General features: G+C 49.5%; 1 protein-coding gene across 1 annotated transcript in view; it reads left to right on the top strand.

Annotated features, from left to right (window-relative positions):
* The first annotated feature begins 723 nt into the window (after positions 1-723).
* The window catches only part of LOC103188194 (adaptor related protein complex 3 subunit beta 2), a 72,224-nt gene continuing 53,539 nt past the window's right edge, over positions 724-19,408 (top strand). Inside the window, exons 1-4 of the mRNA XM_042343054.1 lie at positions 724-997; positions 12,466-12,541; positions 15,876-15,950; positions 18,323-18,418. Coding sequence (XP_042198988.1) covers positions 762-997; positions 12,466-12,541; positions 15,876-15,950; positions 18,323-18,418 — 483 coding nt within the window. The 5' untranslated portion in view covers positions 724-761. The remainder of the gene's footprint in view (positions 998-12,465; positions 12,542-15,875; positions 15,951-18,322; positions 18,419-19,408) is intronic.

Below are 19,408 nucleotides of genomic sequence, written 5' to 3'. Positions count from 1 at the left end.
CGGGTTCCTACTTACTGCTGGTAAACAGAGGCGTGTGGAGTAAGGAAACTTGCCCAACGTTTCGCCCTGACCCGGGATCAAACCCAGGTCCTCTCGCTTGCGAGGCGAGTGCTCTAACCACTGAGCTACAGGACTCCACGAATACAGTGAGGCATCACCCTCACCCCCACCCTCGCTCAGGGAACAGCTGATCAGCCTGATTGAGTCAGTGTGAACAGAGCCAGAGGTGTCTGGTGTCCTCGGGCAGGTAGCCTCCAGGATTGTGTTTCCGTGTCGCTTTGACAGCCACAGCTGTAACGGGCTGTGAGGAGCGCTGGGCTGGGCTGTGGGTGGGTGGGAGGCTCTGCTGCTCTCCTGCTGATTTACTCAGCACCGTGTTTGCTGACTCACAGCCAGTCACAGGCAGCCGAGAGCGAGCGAGGGAGAGAGAGAGGGGAGGGGGCCTGTCAACGTGGCTGCGGAGAGTGGGAGCAGCCACTCAAAGCAATGAGAAGCAGCTGAGCTCAGAGGGAGAGAGGGGGGAGAGAGAGAAAGAGCAGGGCTCGGGCTGTGAAACAAAAAGGAATTTATCAGTGAGGCTGTACGTGTGAGTGAGTCTGGACTCCTGAAGCTGCCCCAGTGACTGCCTTCCCTCTGAGGCAGCGTGCAGAGGGGCTGAGCTGAGGGGGTTTGGGATTGAGGTTGGATTGAGGTGAGGGGGGCCGGGAGCAGAGGTTGAGGTGAGGAGGGTTGAGTTGGGGTTGAGGTGAGGGGGAGGAGGAATGATGATGAAGCCAATGCAGAAGTTGTTGCAGTTGCCGATCACGGCTGCCAACCTGATGAAGCCCCTGACGGGGGGGGAGGATGCCCGGAGCCCGGTGTTGCCGGCCGAGGGGAGCCCCCAGCACTGGTATAGCACCGTGCACTCCAGTGAGCTGCGGCTCCTCAGGCCGGGCACTGAGCAGGACAGCGAGGCCGAGCAGCAGCCCGACACCGGGCCGGACACACAGCCCCTCCGGTAAGAGAGGCGCACGGCAGGACTGTGCCTGGACATGTCGGGAGACCTGAGCCTCGTGTGCGCGTCTGGGTGTGCGTGTCAGCCCGGGTGTGTGTGTGTGTGTGTGTCCGCCCAGCTCAGTGCCTGCTCAGTGGTACCGCTCTTGCCTCTTGAGTCAGAAGGTTGTGGGTTCAAATCCCACGTCAGGACTTAAGCTCACGCTGTATAAGCTGACGCACCAGGGCAGCGCTGGGGGGTGTGGCATTGTGGGAGGTGCCGTCCTTCGTATGAGACGTTAAACCGAGGTCCCGTCTGCCTGTTCAGGTGACGGAAAAGTTCCCGCGGGGCTATTGGAAAAGAGAAGGCAGTTTCTCTCCCCCGGTGTCCTGGCTAACAATTCCCAAATAAAATTTGTCGCTTGCTCCAAGCCTGTTTGTGGGACGCTGCTGTGCACAATTGGCTGCGGCGTTTCACCCCCAAAATACACAGTCACTATACTTTACAGTATATCCTGTGAAGCGCCTTGAGACATCTCAACGGAGTCATAAGGCGCTGTAGCAAATGCAAGGATTATTAGTATTTATACGCTGGAGAATAAATCAGACAAAGTAAATTTACAGTTAGCTCAGCACATTAACAAATACTACTAATAATAGTAGCTTCTAATAGCATCTGAACTCACAAAATGCTCCCCAGCCTGTTTGCCCTGTGTCGTGGTGAGAGGTAAAGACCGTGGCCATGGATTTGTTCTGATGTTTCTGACTGCAATAGACCTCAGCATTTCACATTTAGGCACGCTGTATCTTGTATAAAGAGAGTTACAGCTGTGATCTCAACACGGCACCTCAGTGCCAGCAAACACCTCTCAATTCTGAGATACATTTGCTGGGCTGGAATCCCTGAAATCAATATCTATTACTATAATAATAACAACAATAATAATCCTTGCATTGTTGTTGGTATGCTGCACCTTATCATGTTGTTCAGACGTCTCAAAGCGCTTCACTGAATATATTGTAAACTGTGCATTTTGTGGGTGAAACGCAGCAGCCAATTGCATCGAGCAGCGTCCCACAAACAGCCGTGGATTGAGAGACAAACCATTCTTCATCGTGGGAGGTTGGGGAGGGATTAACATTTGGGTCACTTTTGATGGCAATTGCAGCAGTCACTGGGGGGTGGATTTGGTGATGTGTGTGTGTGTGTGGGGGGGGGGGGGGGGGTGCGGTGAGCTGGTTGGGGGGCTGATGTGGCTAAGATAATGCTCCAGTGCATTGCTGGTGGGGAGCGCTGTATTGTTAGAGGTGCTGTCCTTCGGATGAGCTATTAAACCAAGGTCTCGTCTGTACTTGTTCAAGTCGAATTTAAGATCCCAAAGCCTGACTCGAAAAGAGAAGGGAGTTTCTCTCTCGTGATGTCCTGGCCAACAATTCCCCAGACATAAATTGATCAATCACTTCATAGCTGCTTGTCGGCCTCCCCAACTCTTCCCTCCACAGGCTGCAGATCATTCAGAACTCTGCAGCCCTCTCCACACTGGGCTCCGCGACTCTATCACCCCCATCCTCACCCGACTCCACTGGCTTCCCATCACACAGAGGATCCTGTTCCTCACCTTCAAAGCCCTACATGGCCTTGCTCCCCCCTACCACTCCGACCTCCTAACCCCCAACCATCCTGCTCTCTCTCTCTCCGCTCAGCGGGCTCCGGCCTGCTTCACGTCCCCCGCCTCACTCACCCCACCATTGGCGGGCGGGCCTTCCGCCACTCTGCCCCACCCTCTGGAACTCCTGCAGTACCTCCACCATGCTTCCTCCTTTGCCTCCTTCAAGACCCTCCTCTTTGACCGTGCTTTCGACCTCCCTGCTTCCCCCCCCGCCCTCGACCCTCCCCCACCCCAACCCCCAGCTCGGGTCCAAAACTGGACTGTCCAGCGCCTTGGGATGTCCTCCCAACGTGAAAGGCGTTTTACAGATGAAATTTTGTTGTTGTAAAGTCATAAGGATAGGTGTATTACAGCCATGAACTGTGTCACACTAACTGGAGCTATTGCCCAAAGCTCCTGTTAACAAACATTCAGCACCTCAAGGTTCCACTGATCATCCACCAATTATTCCATAAACTACAAAACAAAATGACATTTACACAGTGCCTTTCACGTTGGGAGGATATCCCAAGGCGCTGGACAGTCAGGGATTTGGAGCTGAGCTGAGGGTTGGGATCAGGGAGAGTGGAGGGCTGGGGTAGGAGGGTGGTCAAAAGCACGGCCGAAGAGGAGGATCTTGAGATGTGCAAGGAGATAAAGAAAGGGGCGAGGCAGAGGGCCTGTGGGATGGAGTTCCAGAGGTTGGGGGCAGAGAGGCTGAAGGCCCAACCCCTGATGGTGGGGTGGGCCGGGTGGGGGACTGGAGCAGGCCGGAGCCTGCTGAGAGGAGGGAGTGAGCAGGTTGATATGGGATTAGCAGGTCACAGAGGTAGGGAGGGGCAAAGCCATTGGGGGAGGCTTGAAAGCGAAGATGAGGATTTTGACTCTGCCCCCCACCCTCATGGATGGCCTTGAAAGTGAGGACGAGGATCTTGAACTCGATCCTCTGGGGGATGGGAAGCCAGTGGAGTCGGGCGAGGGTATGAGTGATGGGGTTGGGCGAGGGTAGGAGTGATGGGGTTGGGTGAGGGTAGGAGTGATGGGGTTGGGTGAGGGTAGGAGTGATGGGGTTGCGGAGCCTGGTGCGTGAGAGTACACGAGCTGCAGAGTTTTGATGATCTGCAGAGTGTGAAGGGAAGAGTTGGGAAGGCCGATGAGGAGGGAGTTCCCATAATCGAGCCTTGAGGTGACGAATGTGTGGGTGAGGGTTTGCGCAGCCTGAGGGGTGAGGCAGTGGCGGAGTCTGGCAATGTTGCGGAGGTGGTAGTAGGCAGTGTCGGCCATGGCGCGGATGTGGGGGAGAGAGGACAGTTTAGGGTCAAAAAAGACCCCCAGGTTCCTAACTGGCTCAGTGAGGTTGAGTGTGCAGCCGTGGAGGCTGATGCTGCCATCGCCTGAGGTGCGGAGACGCTGGCGCGAGCCAAGCAGGAGGGCCTCGGCAGAGCGGGTCATGGCACAGATGTGGGGTAGAAAGGATAGTTGAGGGTCGAACAAGACCCCGCGTTTCCGGACTGGCTTAGTAAGTTGGAGTGCAACCATGGATGGTGCTGCACTCAGCCCTGAGGTGATTTATTTAGACTTTATTTAAATGGTCACAACCGGTGAGTAATTAATTCATTGTTCGATTTTCTATTCTGATCTTCAGAAATTGATGTGATGGGATTCGGGGGGTGGGGCTGTGAGGGGCTAGTTGGATTAATGAGAGTTTTGGGGGGTAAATTGTGCCACGTAATATGAAATTCTGCAATAACAATAATCAGATATGGTGAATATCTCCAGGTCCAGCTCCTGAGATAAACAGGAGAGGAACTTCTGTTAGTCATTGCTGGAGCTCACAATTTCTCTGTCTCTCTCACTCTTTCTCCCTTTCTGTCTGTCTCTCTCTATCTTTCTATCTCTCACTCTTGCCCTTGCTCTCGCTCTCTCTCTCTCAGTCCATCTCTCTATCTGTCACTCTCGTTCTCTCTCGCTGTAATTCTCAGTCTCTCTCTCTCTCTCCCTCTGTCTGTTTCTGTTTCTCTCAGTCTCTATCCCTCACACTCTCTAATGCCCGCACAAAGGGAAATCTTTATTGACCAGTGAAATTTCAGCTCCATTTGTTTTAATTTAATTGTCAGCGAACGACACAGCTCCTGTTTGTGCTGACCTGCAGTCCAGGACATCTGGGAGACGGTCCCCACTGAACACCAGCAGAGCCACATATCCTACTACCATTACCTCTTGGGCAATCCGATTACACCGAGCGCTCAGTGGTAGCAGAGTCAGAGGGTTGTGGGTTCAAGCCCCACGTTGGGACTTTGAGCTCATAGTCTAGGCTCTCCCCCTGAGATGCTCATTCACACTTTCATTAATGTCAGTCTTTACAACACCAACTCCCTGCTCACCGGACAGACTCCCCGGCTGTTTCTTACCCAAGCTGCAGATCATCTAGAACTCTGTAGCTCGTGTCCTCTCTCGCACCAAGCTCCCTGACCCGATCACCCCCACCCTCACCAGGCTCCATCGCCTCCCCATCACACTTTTACACATTGTCTGTAAAACCTGGAGACATGATACAGAATCATAGAATACTAAAGGACAGAAGGAGGCCATTTGGCCCATCGTGTCTGTGTCAGCTCTTTGGAAGAGCAACCCAATCAGTCCCTCTCACCCACTCTTTCCCCAAATCCTTGCAAAAGTTTTTCCTTTTCAAGTTCCTCTCCAATTCCCTTTTGAAAGTTGGTATTGAATCTGTTTCCACCCTTTCAGGCAGCGCATTCCAGACCGTGACAACTCTCTTGGGTAAAAAAATTATCTCCTCGATGGGTTTTATCACGTCTTCGAGACATCTGAAAGCACTCCACAAACAGTCGTAGATTGATTGACCAAGTTATTACTATTTTGAAGGGATTATTACCCCCATAAAGCGATCGGCCAATCGACTTAACAAAGGGGTTCCTACTTACTGCTAGGTAAACAGATGGAGTTAGGAAACTTGCCCAAGGTTTTGCCCTGCCCAGGAATCAAACCCAAGTCCTCTTGCTTGTGAGGCGAGTGCTCTAACCACTGAGCTACAGGACACCACAAGAGAGGGAGGGGTGGGAGGAAGAGTTGTACATTGTTGTAGTTAAAACCAAACTCCACAATAACCAGAGGTTGAGGAAGAAAGGTAAGGTGAGGAACTATGATAATAATTCTTGCATTTGATATAGCGCCTTATCACGTCTTCGAGACGTCTCAAAGCGCTTCACAGAGTATACTGTAAAGTGAATTGACTGTATTTTATGGGCGAAACTATTTTTCAGGAGAGAGGACTGCAGAATTGGTGAGATTAATGGAAGGTACAGTTGCTAAAATCTTGTTACAAAAAGCGCTCAGGCTGTGCTTGACTTGTTACTCATTGTCCATAAACACAGACATTGTGTTGTATCAGTGGCTTCTCTGAAATTAATTCCTGTCGGGACTCGTTTATAAAATGCCTGACCTCTTGGCGATCAGATTCTCTGTGTCCTGCTTTCCGTTGGTGGGGGTGGGGAGGGTTCTCCTCGGAGCTGAGCTGACTTGTGTTTGATAATGGAATGATGGAATTGAGTCCACCCTCTGTGCCGGTCTCTAGTCCCCGGTTCCTGAGCCCGGAGGGGCCGTAGTATTCCAGGGCACTCACTGCTGATGACAGCACAGCCCGGCCCGGCTCATCAGCAGGACCTGAGGACCTGAAAGGGCCGACCAGTCTCTGGGGACAGAGAATCCACGGAAGGTGATGGGTTTCCGCGTGTGCCAGACACCCGGCTGGTCACGGTGATGGGTTTCCGTGTGTGTCAGACACCTGGTGACCAAAAGACAGTTGAAGGTGGGAGCCTTCAAACAATACAAGTAAAAATACTCAATTACAAGTTTTTACAAAACTCTCTGTTCTCAGAAGCAACTGAGCTGGTGACCCTCAAAAATGGTTACATTTATCATGTGTTTATTCCGGTTCAGGGTCAGACTGTGTTCTGCGGGGCGGGGTGGTTGGGGGGGTTGGGCAGCCTTCACTGAGCTGTGGCTCAGGGTCTGTCAGGGTCAGATAATGTGCTGGAGGAAGAGGGAGGCGTGGTGTGTGTCTCCTGATCAGGGGCCATTGTGTGTTGAATTATCCAACAATCTCTTCGTCTCCCTCCCTCCCTCGCTTCCTTGGACTGTGCCTTCAGTCACCTCCCCTGCCCTCCACACTCCCTGATCCCAAACCCCAGCTCCGATCCAAATCCCTGAATGTCCAGTGCTCTGTCCACCCGATGTGAAAGGTGCTGTGTAAATGTCATTTTGTATTGTATTAATGAACACTTGGTATTGATGATGGCTTTAGGAGTGCCATCAGTTGTCATGCTCAAGCTGGACATTGGTCAGACTCCCCAGCCACAATAATAATAATAATGGCTCCCAGAGATCATGGCAGTTTGGTCAGACACTGAATATTGAGTCAGTGTCCTCTTCCCTTCCCCCCGCCCCCCCCCCCCCCTCCCGCGCTTTCTGACTATCTATTGGGTCAGACTGTGAGTATTGATAAGCTGTGTCCCCATGTTGTTGGGTTAGTTGTTGGGTGTGAGATGGGGCGGAAGCGGGTGCAGTGGGAGAGGTGAAAGAAGCCAATCTTATAATAAATAATATTCCTTGCATTTCATACAGCGCCTTATCACGTCTCAAAGGGCTTCACAGAATATACCGTAAAGTGAATTGACTGTATATTTGGGGGCGAAATATAAAGGGAATATTGAATGTCATTAATTGGACTCTATTAGAGTAGGATCTACAGATTTTCCAGAACATTATGATACCAATACAATGTCTAATAAGCCTTAAAAGAGATGATCATAGCTATATATTTAGATAATAAGGTAGTTATCATGACTTTTTGGTCACTTTGTACCTGGAATCTGATTTGGGTCAGTTTTAGTGTAGTAACAGCTGATCATTAGTGACCTCATGACCTCTCGTCTGCACCAAACTCACCGCCACAATCCTCTTCATGGCCTCCAGCTTCAGCGAGTCCTTGTTGCTGTCCAGCATCTCCTTCAGGTCATCGTGTCTGTGAACAGCAAAGCTCAGTGTCAGTGAGTGCACCTCACTGTCTGAGATACCCACAGGGCAGCCCCTGGCCTGACCTGGCCTGTGACCCATAGCATCAGGTCCCCACTCACAGGGTCTCAAACCCTCCTGATGCTCTCAGGCCTGACCACAAGAAGGTGTGTGTGTGTGGGGGGGGGGGGGGGGGGGGAGGGGGGGGGGCGACATGAATAATAATACCAACCTGTCTGCTCTCTCCACGCGGCAGGCACTGGCCTGCTCCGTGCCCCCTGCCCTACCCACCTCACTATGGGTGGTCGGGTCTTCAGCCTCTCTGCCCTCACCCTCTGGAACTCCATCCCTGAATCCCACTGCTTCGCCCCCTTCCTTCTCTCCTTCAAGTCCCGTCTCAAACCCTCCTGATTCATTGACTGTATATTTGTGGGTGAAATCTGGCAGCCAATTGCGCACAGCATTGTCATGGATTGAGTGAACAAATTCTTCTTATTTTTTAAAAGAATTTTGAAGGGTTTATTAACCCCGGAAAAGTGATCCGCCGATCGACTAAAACCGGTTCCTACTTACTGCTGGGTAAACAGAGGCGTGTGGAGTAAGGAAACTTATTTTGGACCCAGTGTGGGCTGATGGCCTCAATGATGAGGTTGAAGTATTGACTAGGGATGACGATAACTTGCATCTCAACTGTTCAGACCTCCCTCCTGACTGCCCCAGGTCCAGAGACACACAGCATTGTGTCCCAATGTTGCAGGACTGTTTATCGCTATCTACACTCCTTCTTTATCCTCACTGCTCTAAAATCAAATCTCTTCTGATCTCAGTCTTGCTCCACATCCTTTATGGGTGGATTCCCATATCTTAGTGGTTAGAGCACTTGCCTCGCGAAGCGAGACGACCTTTGTTCGACTCCCAGACATGGCAAAACCTTGGGCAAGTTTCCTGAGTCCGCACGGCTCTGTTTACCTTTATCTAGCAGTAAGTAGGAACCCGTCTGTTAGTCGATTGGAGGATCACTTTCTGTGTAATAATCCCTTTAAAAAAATTGGTCACATAATCCACGACTGCTTGTGGGACGCTGCTGTGTGCAATTGGCTGCGACGTTTTGCCCACAAAATACAGTCAATTCACTTTACAATATATCTTGTGAAGCGCTTTGAAACATCTCAATGACGCGATAAGGCGCTACATCAAATGCAAGCATTATTATTTAGTTTGAAATCTGTGCGTCTCGTTCATCTCAGAGAGTCCCACTTGGATAGAGCGTGTCTGCGATCATCTGCATCCTTTGTAGTTTATATTAAAAACATAAGACTTTGCTGGCAAAAGAAAACCAAGGTCCATCTGATGCAAGGATTATTATTATTACCCGCAGATCATAGGTTTCCTCTGTCTTCTCTCCTCCTTTCTCTCTCTCTCTTTCTCTCTACAGATAGGTTTCCCTATAAAACCTAGCGTTGGGAGCTGTGTCAGTAATGAGGGAGCATCTGTTTGCTGGCTCAGCAGGATTTTTCCATGGTTTGGGATGTATTATTCATGACAAGTGTTGAGTGTTGTGAACAGAGCTGTGTGACTTACAGGCCCATCTCACACAGTCACCTTTTATCTCCTGAATCACTGGCTTCTGGTCACAAATGTTATTAAAACTAATAATCCTTGCATTTGATATAGCTCCTTATCATGTCTTCGAGACGTCTCAAAGCGCTGCACAGAATATACACAGTGTAGTGGCTGTATATTTTGTGGGTGAAACGCGGCAGCCAATTGCGCACAGCAGCGCCCCACAAACAGTTGTGGATTGAGTGACCAAATTATTATTTTTATTATTTTTGGAGGGATTATTACCCCCGGAAAAGCAATTCCCCCAATTGACTAACAACCAGGTTCCTACTTACTGCAGGTAAACAGAGGTGTGCGGAGTAAGGAAACTTACTAAACGTTTTGTCCTGACCCGGAAATCGAACCCAGGTCCTCTCGCTTGCGAGGTGAGTGCTCTAACCACTGAGCTACAAGGCTTCAGGGTACGATTGACAAGCATCTGCGAGCTTGCTTTGATGACCGTGTGTCTAGCTCGCTCCCAGGATCCTGGCGAATTGCACTCACACTATTCCAAGTGCAGCAATTGCTATAAAGTTAGTGTTTTCAGAAGAGCTGCATTGCAGCAAAGCTCAGAGGCTCGTTGCACTCACTGTTTGATATCTCTTACTTCTATTTCTTTATTGCTTTTGCTTTCCTGAAAGGCACAGAGAGCAGAGCATTTATTATTCCCATTTCCTTCTGCCTCTATGTCTTGGAAATACTGTTCTGGTGTATAAAGGGCTAATGTTGTCATGAAAGTGGGATTGGCAAATGATTTGTTCTCAAATTCAATCATCAGCACAAAACTTGTGGGGAGACATAATAACGTATCTCATCGTCAATTGGGTTTGACATCAATATCACTGGTGCCTGTCAGCCTGGCTCAGTTGGTAGTTCTCTTGTCTCTTGAGTCAAGGTTGTGGGTTTGAGCCCTACATAAGTACTTTGAGCTCACAGTCTAGGCTGACGATCCAGGGCAGCGCTGGGCGTGTGCTGCATTGTCGGAGGTGCCATCCTTTAGATTAGACGTTAAACCGAGGTCCTGTCTGTCTGTACAGGTAGATGTTAAAGATCTCGCGGCGCTATTCAAAAACAGTTTCTCTTTCCCAGTCCTGGCCAACAATCCCCAGGATATACATTGATCAGTTACATGTTTGGGGCTTTGCAATGTGCAAATTATCTGTAGTTACAGTGTACTTGTGTACACCAGAACTGCACTTTACAATAAGCCTTGTGAAGGGCTTTGATTCACAAGGTTATTTGTGGTGAAATTAGCAGGTGGGTCAGTAACCAGGGGATATAAATTTAAGGTATTTGGCAAAAGAACCAGAGGGGAGGGGAGGAGAATTATTTTACCCAGAGAGTTGTCACGGTCTGGAATGCGCTGACTGAAAGGCTGGAAACAGAATCAATACCAACTTTCAAAAGGGAATTGGATAGCTTTCCCAAGGATTTTGGGAAAGAGCGGGGAGTGGGACTGATTGAGTAGCTCTTCCAAAGAGCCAGCACAGGCACGATGGGCTGAATGGCCTCCTTCTGTGCTTTAATACAATACAAAATTACACTTATATAGCACCTATTACGTTGGGAGGATGTCCCAAGGCGCTGGACAGTCAGGTATTAGGACCCGAGCAAGGAGGAGATTGGAGTAAGGGAGGGTAGGAGGGTGGCTGGGCGAGGGTGGGGGTGATGGGGTCATGGAGTCTGGTACGGGAGAGGACACAAGCTGCAGAATTCTGGATGATCTGCAGCTTGTGGAGGGAAGATTTGGGGAGGCCGACAAGCAGGGAGTTGGTGTAGGCAAGCCTAGTTGTGATGAACGCGTGGATGAGGGTCTCGGAGGCCTGAGGGGTTAGGCAGTGTCAGAGCCGGGTGATGTCGCGGAGGCGGGGGAAGGCAGAGCGGATCATGGCACGGATGTGGGGGAGAAAGGACAGTTGAGGGTCAAATAAGACGCCAAGGTTCCTGACCTGCTCAGTAATATTCTATAAATTGACGGTTTGGTGTTGTGTGTCTCTGCTGTTGTCTGGAACAAAAGGCTGATCGGGGATTTGTTGTGGAAATGCTAGTTACTTTTCAGGTGTCTTCCTTACGTACTAAGGACTGTTGTAGTGACCCAGCCTGTGCTGTCAGCAACGACCCCCCCTCACTCACGAGGGAGGTATTTCCCTACATGTGGTTGGTTTAGGAATTGAAGCAGCTGTTTGTGTCTTTAACACTTTTGCTCTACATTTGTCACCGTGTGGGTGTGTGAGGCGTGAGTCACTGTCAAGTGTGTGCTGGGTTGCCAGGGATTTTAATGGGAATCCGTTAACACTGAATTAAAAAAAAATAAAAACAGATAATTATACAGATATCACAAAGATTTTTTTTGTTCTCAGCCAAGAATATGGCTCAGATTGGCTGAGTTTGTGAAGAACGCCCTGATTATCACATGCCGATTTGCTTTTAGCACCAATTTGCATTTGCTAAATTATTAAATATATGCCATTCATCTGTGCTGGTGTTAATTACCTGTCCAGAAGCTTTGCCTCCCACCTGGTTACCTGAATGACTTTAGTGACTTTCATTCTACCTCAAACCCCTCATTGATCCCGTAGGAAGGACAGTATTAGCAGAAAGAGAATTAATTCCTGTGAAGCGCTTTGAGATGTCTCAGCGATGTGATAAGGTGCTTTATCAAATTCCAAACAAATTACATTTACACAGCGCCTTTCACATCGGAAGGATGTCCCAAGGGGTTGGACGATTATGGGTTTGCACCTGAACTGGGGGTTGGGATCAGGACCAGTGGAAGTGGGAAGACGACCAAAGGCACGGTCGAGGAGGTGGGTCTTGAGACGGGACTTGAAGGAGACAATGGAGGGGGCGAAGCAGAGGGATTCAGGGATGGAGTTCCAGAGGGTGAGGGCAGAGAGGCTGAAGACCCGACCACCCATAGTGAGGTGGGTAGGGCAGGGGGCACGGAGCAGGCCAGTGCCTGCCGCGTGGAGAGAGCAGACAGGTTGGTATTATTATTCATGTCGCCCCACACCCTCCCCCCCCCCCCCCCCCCCCCACACACACACACCTTCTCGTGGTCAGGAGCCTGAGAGCATCAGGAGGGTTTGAGACCCTGTGAGTGGGGACCTGATGCTATGGGTCACAGGCCAGGTCAGGCCAGGGGCTGCCCTGTGGGTATCTCAGACAGTGAGGTGCACTCACTGACACTGAGCTTTGCTGTTCACAGACACGATGACCTGAAGGAGATGCTGGACAGCAACAAGGACTCGCTGAAGCTGGAGGCCATGAAGAGGATTGTGGCGGTGAGTTTGGTGCAGACGAGAGGTCATGAGGTCACTAATGATCAGCTGTTACTACACTAAAACTGACCCAAATCAGATTCCAGATACAAAGTGACCAAAAAGTCGTGATACCTACCTTATTATCTAAATATATAGCTATGATCATCTCTTTAAGGCTTATTAGACATTGTATTGGTATCACAATGTTTTGGACAACCTGTAGATCCTACTCTAATAGAGTCCAATTAATGACATTCAATATTCCCTTTATATTTTGCCCCCAAATTCACTTCACTGTATATTCTGTGAAGCCCTTTGAGACGTCTCGAAGACACGATAAGGCATTGTATCAAATGCAAGGATTATTATTATTATATAGGATCTTCTCACAGTTCATGTTGGGTTTGCGAGTTGTGATCAGCAGCAGAATATGACACAATATAAACAGAGGTTTTGCATTTGATACATACAGCGCCTTAACACCTCGTCAAGATGTCTCAAAGCATGTCACAGTATTTACTGTAAAGTGCAGTGACTCTGTGATCGTAGGTGAACACAGCAGTGTCCCACGGAGTGAGTGCTCACGGAGTGATGGATCAATTTTATTTGGGGGATTGTTGGCCAGGAGAGAGAGAGAGAACCCCCTTCTCTTTTTGAACAGCACTGTGAGATCTTTACCATCCACCAGAACAGGCAGACAGGGTCTTGGTTTAATGTCTCATCTGAAGCACATCACCTCACACAATATAGGTCCGACAGTATAGCCCCCCCCCCCCCCCCCGCTGCGAGCACTATACTCCCAATCTCTCTCTCCCAATCAGCCGTGGGGCAATTACTATCGGCAGCGGCAGGAGCCAGTGGTTGGTCATTAAGGATGTAGTTGGTAAGAGAAGCGTTTGCCTTCCTGACAGACTGCAGTGAAGGCTCTGCTCGCTGCATCCTCCCAACCTCCGGCTCCTGCCGCTGCCCTGGGAAGACGTTCACCAGGGAAGGAGGGAGCACAAGTTGGAATGTTGAAAATGGTCTCGGGCTGGATAAAATGACCCGCTGGGCCGGATGTGGCCCTGGGGCCGCCAGTTGGGCAACACTGATGTAGAGAGATCCAAATCTCACCTTAAATGTCTCTTTGTTCCTGTTCTTGTGTGTGTGTTAGAGGGGAAGGGTGGGAGGGGGGGAATCACTGGTTATCAGGGCAAACGTGCGATAGAGTAAGAATTAAAGATAGGGCAGTAAAGGGGCCATGGAAAGAGCAAGGAGCTGTGAAATATTAATGCCGGGTGTGGATATCAGGCTGCATGGCTGCTTCCCCTCAATTATTTACACTGAATTATAAATGTTTCCACTAAATTCCTTTAGAAAGACTTGGCGAAAGACGGGACTACAGTATGTTTAGCGATCTTCACAGATGTTCGACCTCATTGTCAATCTTCATGGTCTCTCCTTGTTTGTCTGGCTTTGAAGAGAGCCTCTTTGGGCAGGAAGGAACAGCTTACATTCTGTTAGGATATGGAATACGCTGCCTGAAAGGGTGGAAACAGATTCAATAACGACTTTCGAAATGGAATTGGAGAGGAACTTGAAGAGGAAAAACTTGCAAGGATTTGGGGAAAGAGCGGGGGAGTGGGACTGATTGGGTCGCTCTTCCAAACAGCCGCCACAGGCACGATGGGCCGAATGGCCTCCTTCTGTGCTGTAATATTTTATAATTCTATACACATAGAGATGCTGGCACATATTTGGATTGCAGTCAGGGAACACTAATGGCATTTAAGGCTCTTGGTAGTCTGGATAGAAAGGATTGCAGTGAAACATGACGTGTAATACAGTTGAAAGATCCCAAATCCCAGCTTCCGATTTCCTGCACTTTCTTCCACTTTCCCCCACTCTCTGCCTCGCAGCTTCAGACATTGAGAAGCATGTTTGGTGGATGTTCTGATGATTCGCTCATTCGCACTCACTCACTCATTCACACGGACATTCACTCAGTCATTCACTCACACGCATACTCACTCAGTTACTCACACGCACACTCACTCACACGCATACTCACTCGCACACTCACGCATTCATACACCCACATTCAGTCACTCACACGTACTCACTCACTCCCCCTCATTCACGTGTACACTCACTCCGCCTCACTCACTCAGCCTCACTCACTCATACGTACACTCACTCACACGTACATTCGCTTATTCACTCCCCCTCACGCCCGCTCACTCACTTAGTCCCCTTCACTCACTCATCCACTCATACGTATTCGCTCGCTCGCTCATTCCATCTCATTCGCTCATTTCCTCTCACTCGCTCAGTCCCCTTCACTCACTCAGTCCCCTTCACTCACTCAGTCCCCTTCACTCACTCATCCACTGATACATACTCACACGCACACACTCACTCACTCACTCTTTCCCCCTCACTCACTTACTCACTTCTCAGAATCTCGAGCTGACAGAATGCCAGAGATTGTTTGTAATCCCGGTGCTGATTGATCAGAAGGCTGTGGCTGATCTGAATCCCCACGTCAGGACTTTGATCTCACAGTCTAAGCTCACACTCCAGTAAAATGCTGTTCTGCTTTCCTCCACCGTCATATCACCCGGCTCCACCACTGCCTCGCCCCTCAGGCCACCTAGACCCTCATCCATTCCTCACATCCAGACTCGACTACGCCAGCTCCCTCCTTGTCGGCCTCCCCAAATCTTCCCTCCACAAGCTGCAGATTATGCAGGACTCTGCAGCTCGTGACCTGTCCCGCACCAGGCTCCGTGCCCCCATCACCCCCACACTCACCCGGCTCCACTGGCTCTCCATCCCACAGAGGATAGAGTTCAAAATACTTGTTCTCAACTTCAAGACTCTCCACGGCCTTGCCCCTTCCTATCTCTGTGACCTGCTGGCCCCATATCAACCTGTTCGCTCCCTCTACTCAGCAGGCGCTGTCCTACTCCATGTTCCCCGCCTGGCTCACCCCACTATTGGCAGTTGGGCCTTTAGCTTCTCTGCCTCCACCCTATGGAACCCCATCCCACATTCCCTTAGCTTTGCTCCCTCCCTTGTCTCCTTCAAGGCAGGTCTCAAGACCCTCCTCTTCGACCATGCCTTCGGCCACCCTCCCTTACCCCAAACCCCCCGACCCGGCTCAGGTTCAAATCCCTGACTGTCTAGCGCCTTGCGACGTCTTCCCGACATGAAACGTGCAAGTATTATTAATTAATTGACTGTCTTCCTGAATCCTCTTCAAACACAATTGTCCACGTAGTTTAGTAACGTGACCGGACGAGTTAATCTGTGACACGTCGCATCGCCATCGCTCGACAATTAGCGTCAAAGATTGTGTTTTTTCTCTGTGCAGATGATCGCCAGAGGCAAGAACACCTCTGACCTCTTCCCCGCAGTTGTGAAAAACGTCGCCTGTAAAAACATCGAGGTGAGTGTGTTCTTCCTTCCCCAGTACACACACAAACTCGCACACATACACATACGCATTCACATACGCACTGACACCCACATACACACACACTCACACACAAACCGTTAGCCAGGGAATCTACAGAACAGTCAATTAGGACACCCCTCCACACCCCCATGTCCCTCCATCCCTCCCCATAGCTCACCAATGTAAGTGAGCACTGACACAGAATGATATCAAGAGACGAAGGTTATTAAGAGTGTTATTAAGAGCTGATAAGGTTAGTGTGAGTGAGATATGCATCACAGGTCTTTGATGTAATCTTTATTACTCTGTGCCTCCTGTCTGCATCTGTCACCAGCAAACTTTGTTGCACATTAGGAAAAGGAAGGCAGGCTTTCTTTTTCCCTGATGGTTCAATGGACAAAGGCACCATATGATGGTGTGTGCCACAGAGCGTGAAGGTGCCAGCTCAGTATTGTGTTGTCTGACAGCAGGCTGTTTCCACAGGCTATAAACAGTCCTTGTTCCCCACCCCCCACTCTCTCTGACCCCCAGCTCGGGTCCGAAATTCTGTGTCCAGCGCCTTGGGACATCCTCCCAACGTAAAAGGCGCTTTACACATGTAATTTTGTTGTTGTTGTTGTCCCTGTGTACACAGCAGAAAGTGGAGCCCAGGGTCTCAGGGCTAGTAATCCCACCACAAGAGAATGGATAACTAACCGTCCTGTAAAAAAAAATTTCCATCATGTTTTCAGAGCAGTTTGAAAATTAATGTTTATAAATTAGCATTAAGCTTCTCTCTGTAACATTCTTGCTAACGTAACATAACATGCAGGAGGAGGCCATTCGGCCCTTCGAGCCTGCCCCGCCATTCAATCATGGCTGATCTTCTAATCTAACTCCAGCTAATACAGCTGACGTTGCCTTATCCTCATATCCCTTAATCCCTTTTTCAATAAGAAATCTATCTATCTCAGTCTTGAATATGTTCAAGGACTGAGCGTCAACAGCCCTTTGGGGTAGTGAGTTCCATACATTCACTGCCCTTTGAGTGAAGAAGTTCTTTCTCAACTCAGTGCGAAAGGGCTGCCTCTGATTTTAAGGTTGTGACCCCTGGTTTTAGTTTCTCCAACCGGGGAAACAATCTCCCACTATCTGCTCTATCATTGCCCTTTGATGATCTTATCGGTTTCAATAAGATCCCCTCTAATTCTTCTATATTCTGGAGAACATAGGCCCAAATTGGTCAGCCTATCCCGTAACTCATCCCCTTCATCCCGGGTACTAACCGAGTAAATCTACGCTGCACTCCCTCCGAGGCAAGTACATCCTTCCTTAAATAAGGAGACCAAAACTGCACACAGTATTCCAGGTGTGGTCTCACCAGGGCCCTATACAGTTGCACAAGACTTCCCTACTCTGATACTCTAATCCTTTCATAATGAATGCTAACATAGCGTTCGCCTTCCTAATTGCTGCTGCACCTGCAGAATAACTTTCCGTGATTGGTGTACAAGGACACCCGAGTCCCTCTGGATGCTAACACATTCCCATAATGGGAGATGTAATTCGCCAGCAGAGACGGGAGTTTTTTTTTCCCCAGCTGGGTGTCTGACACACACAGAAACCTATCACCAGGTTTAAGAGTCTCCAAACCAAACTGAGAATTCCAGTCCTCCCACCTACACATGGCAATCCCAGAGATAGATGGTTGGAATGGAATGCGCTCTCTCTCTCTGTCTCTCTCTCTCTTTCTCTGGAGGGACACATCCTGTTTACCTAATTCCAGAGAGTATTAGGCGCAGCTTGTCAAGAGCCAAGGCTTGGGGGGGGACCCCAGAATGTGCGTTGGGGTAACGGCTGGAGTCTAACCAGCTAAACCCACACAGCTTGCCATTGATATTGCTGTCTGGTAAGCTTTCCCGCTGCTTGTCCAGCTGGGCCCGCCCTACCTGTTAGTTAGGACTTTGGCTGCGGGGTTAACAGGAATTGAGGGGGAGGATTCCCTGCCCCCAGTGACTGGAGAGTTTAGTGGTGTGTGATCACTGCTAGTATAGGAACCTAAAGCCCTGTCCCATATGGCAGTGTGGGTGGGTGTTGGGGTGGCCATTTCGGGGGGGTGTCCACCAGCTCAGTGCTGAGGAAGAGCTGCCATGTTGTCTACCCAGCAGTAAGTTGGAACCTGGTTGTTAGTCGATTGGCAGATCGCTTTCCTGGGGTAATAATCCCTTCAAAAACTGTTCGTGGATTGAGCGCCCACACAATACACAGGCAATCCCTTTTACAGTATATGCTGTGAAGCGCTTTGAGAAGTGATAAGGCGCTGTATCAAATGCAAGGATTATTGTTATGATTACTATTATTTTATTATTGTCGTGCTGTTACAGGTGAAGAAGCTGGTGTATGTGTACCTGGTGAGATACGCTGAGGAACAGCAGGACTTGGCTCTACTTTCCATCAGCACCTTCCAGCGGGGGCTAAAGGTCAGAATGCTAACTGCTCCCTCACAATGTTAGGATGTGGCTGAGGATGGTCAGCAAACACAGATGGCTGTTTAATGCAATGAAGAATTGATTTATTGATGAGCTGGGTGACAGCCTGGCTGTCAGTAGCACCTCTCTGACCTGGGTCAGAAGGTTGTGGGGACTTCCAGCTCACGTTCTAGACTCGGTGAGTGTTGATCAGCTGATCCATTATCAGAGGTCCCATTCTTCAGTTGAAACGCTAAACTGAGGCCCATCTGCCTGTTCAGGTGGACCTTAAAGTTTCCATGTCGCTATTCATAAAGAGATGGGAGTTTCTCCCTCTCTCGGTGTCCTGGCCAACAATCCCCCAAATAAAATCATTCACTTTATGGCTGTTTCTGAACTGCTGTGTGTAAATGACTCTGTTCACCCACCAATGCACAATCATTGTACTTTACAGTATATCCTGTGAAGGGCTTTGAGATGTCTCAGTGACGTGATAAGGCGCTGCATCAAACATGTTATTATTCTGATTTATTCAACCTTCTCAGAGATGCTAAATAAGATCTAATGGAATGGTTCAAATTTTCAAGACTGAGGTGGATAGATTTCTGTTTGTTCAGGGTATTAAGGGATACGGGCCAAGGGCAGGTAATTGGAGTTGAGGTGCAGGTCAGCCATGATCTTATGGAATGTCAGAACAGGCTCGAGGGGCTGAATGGGCTCCTGATCCTATGGTGGAGAACTAGCAAACACTGAGCTGGAATTTAATTAATCATTGCATTGTCACTGCACTACTACAACAAAAAATTGCATTTACACAGCGTCTTTCACATCAGGAGACCGACCCAAGGCGCTGGACAGTGAAGGGTTTGCACCAGAGCTGCGGGTTGGAGTCAAAAGAGGGGTGGGGGGGGCAAGGAGGGATAGAGATAGGAGGATGACCGAAGGCACGGTCAAAGAGGAGGATCTTGAGAAGGACCTTGAAAGAGGTAAGCGAGCAGGTGA

This window comes from Callorhinchus milii, unplaced genomic scaffold (genome assembly GCF_018977255.1).
Source record: "Callorhinchus milii isolate IMCB2004 unplaced genomic scaffold, IMCB_Cmil_1.0 Scaffold22, whole genome shotgun sequence".
Classification (NCBI taxonomy): Eukaryota; Metazoa; Chordata; class Chondrichthyes; order Chimaeriformes; family Callorhinchidae; genus Callorhinchus; species Callorhinchus milii.
This window is presented reverse-complemented; position numbering and strand designations above follow the sequence as displayed.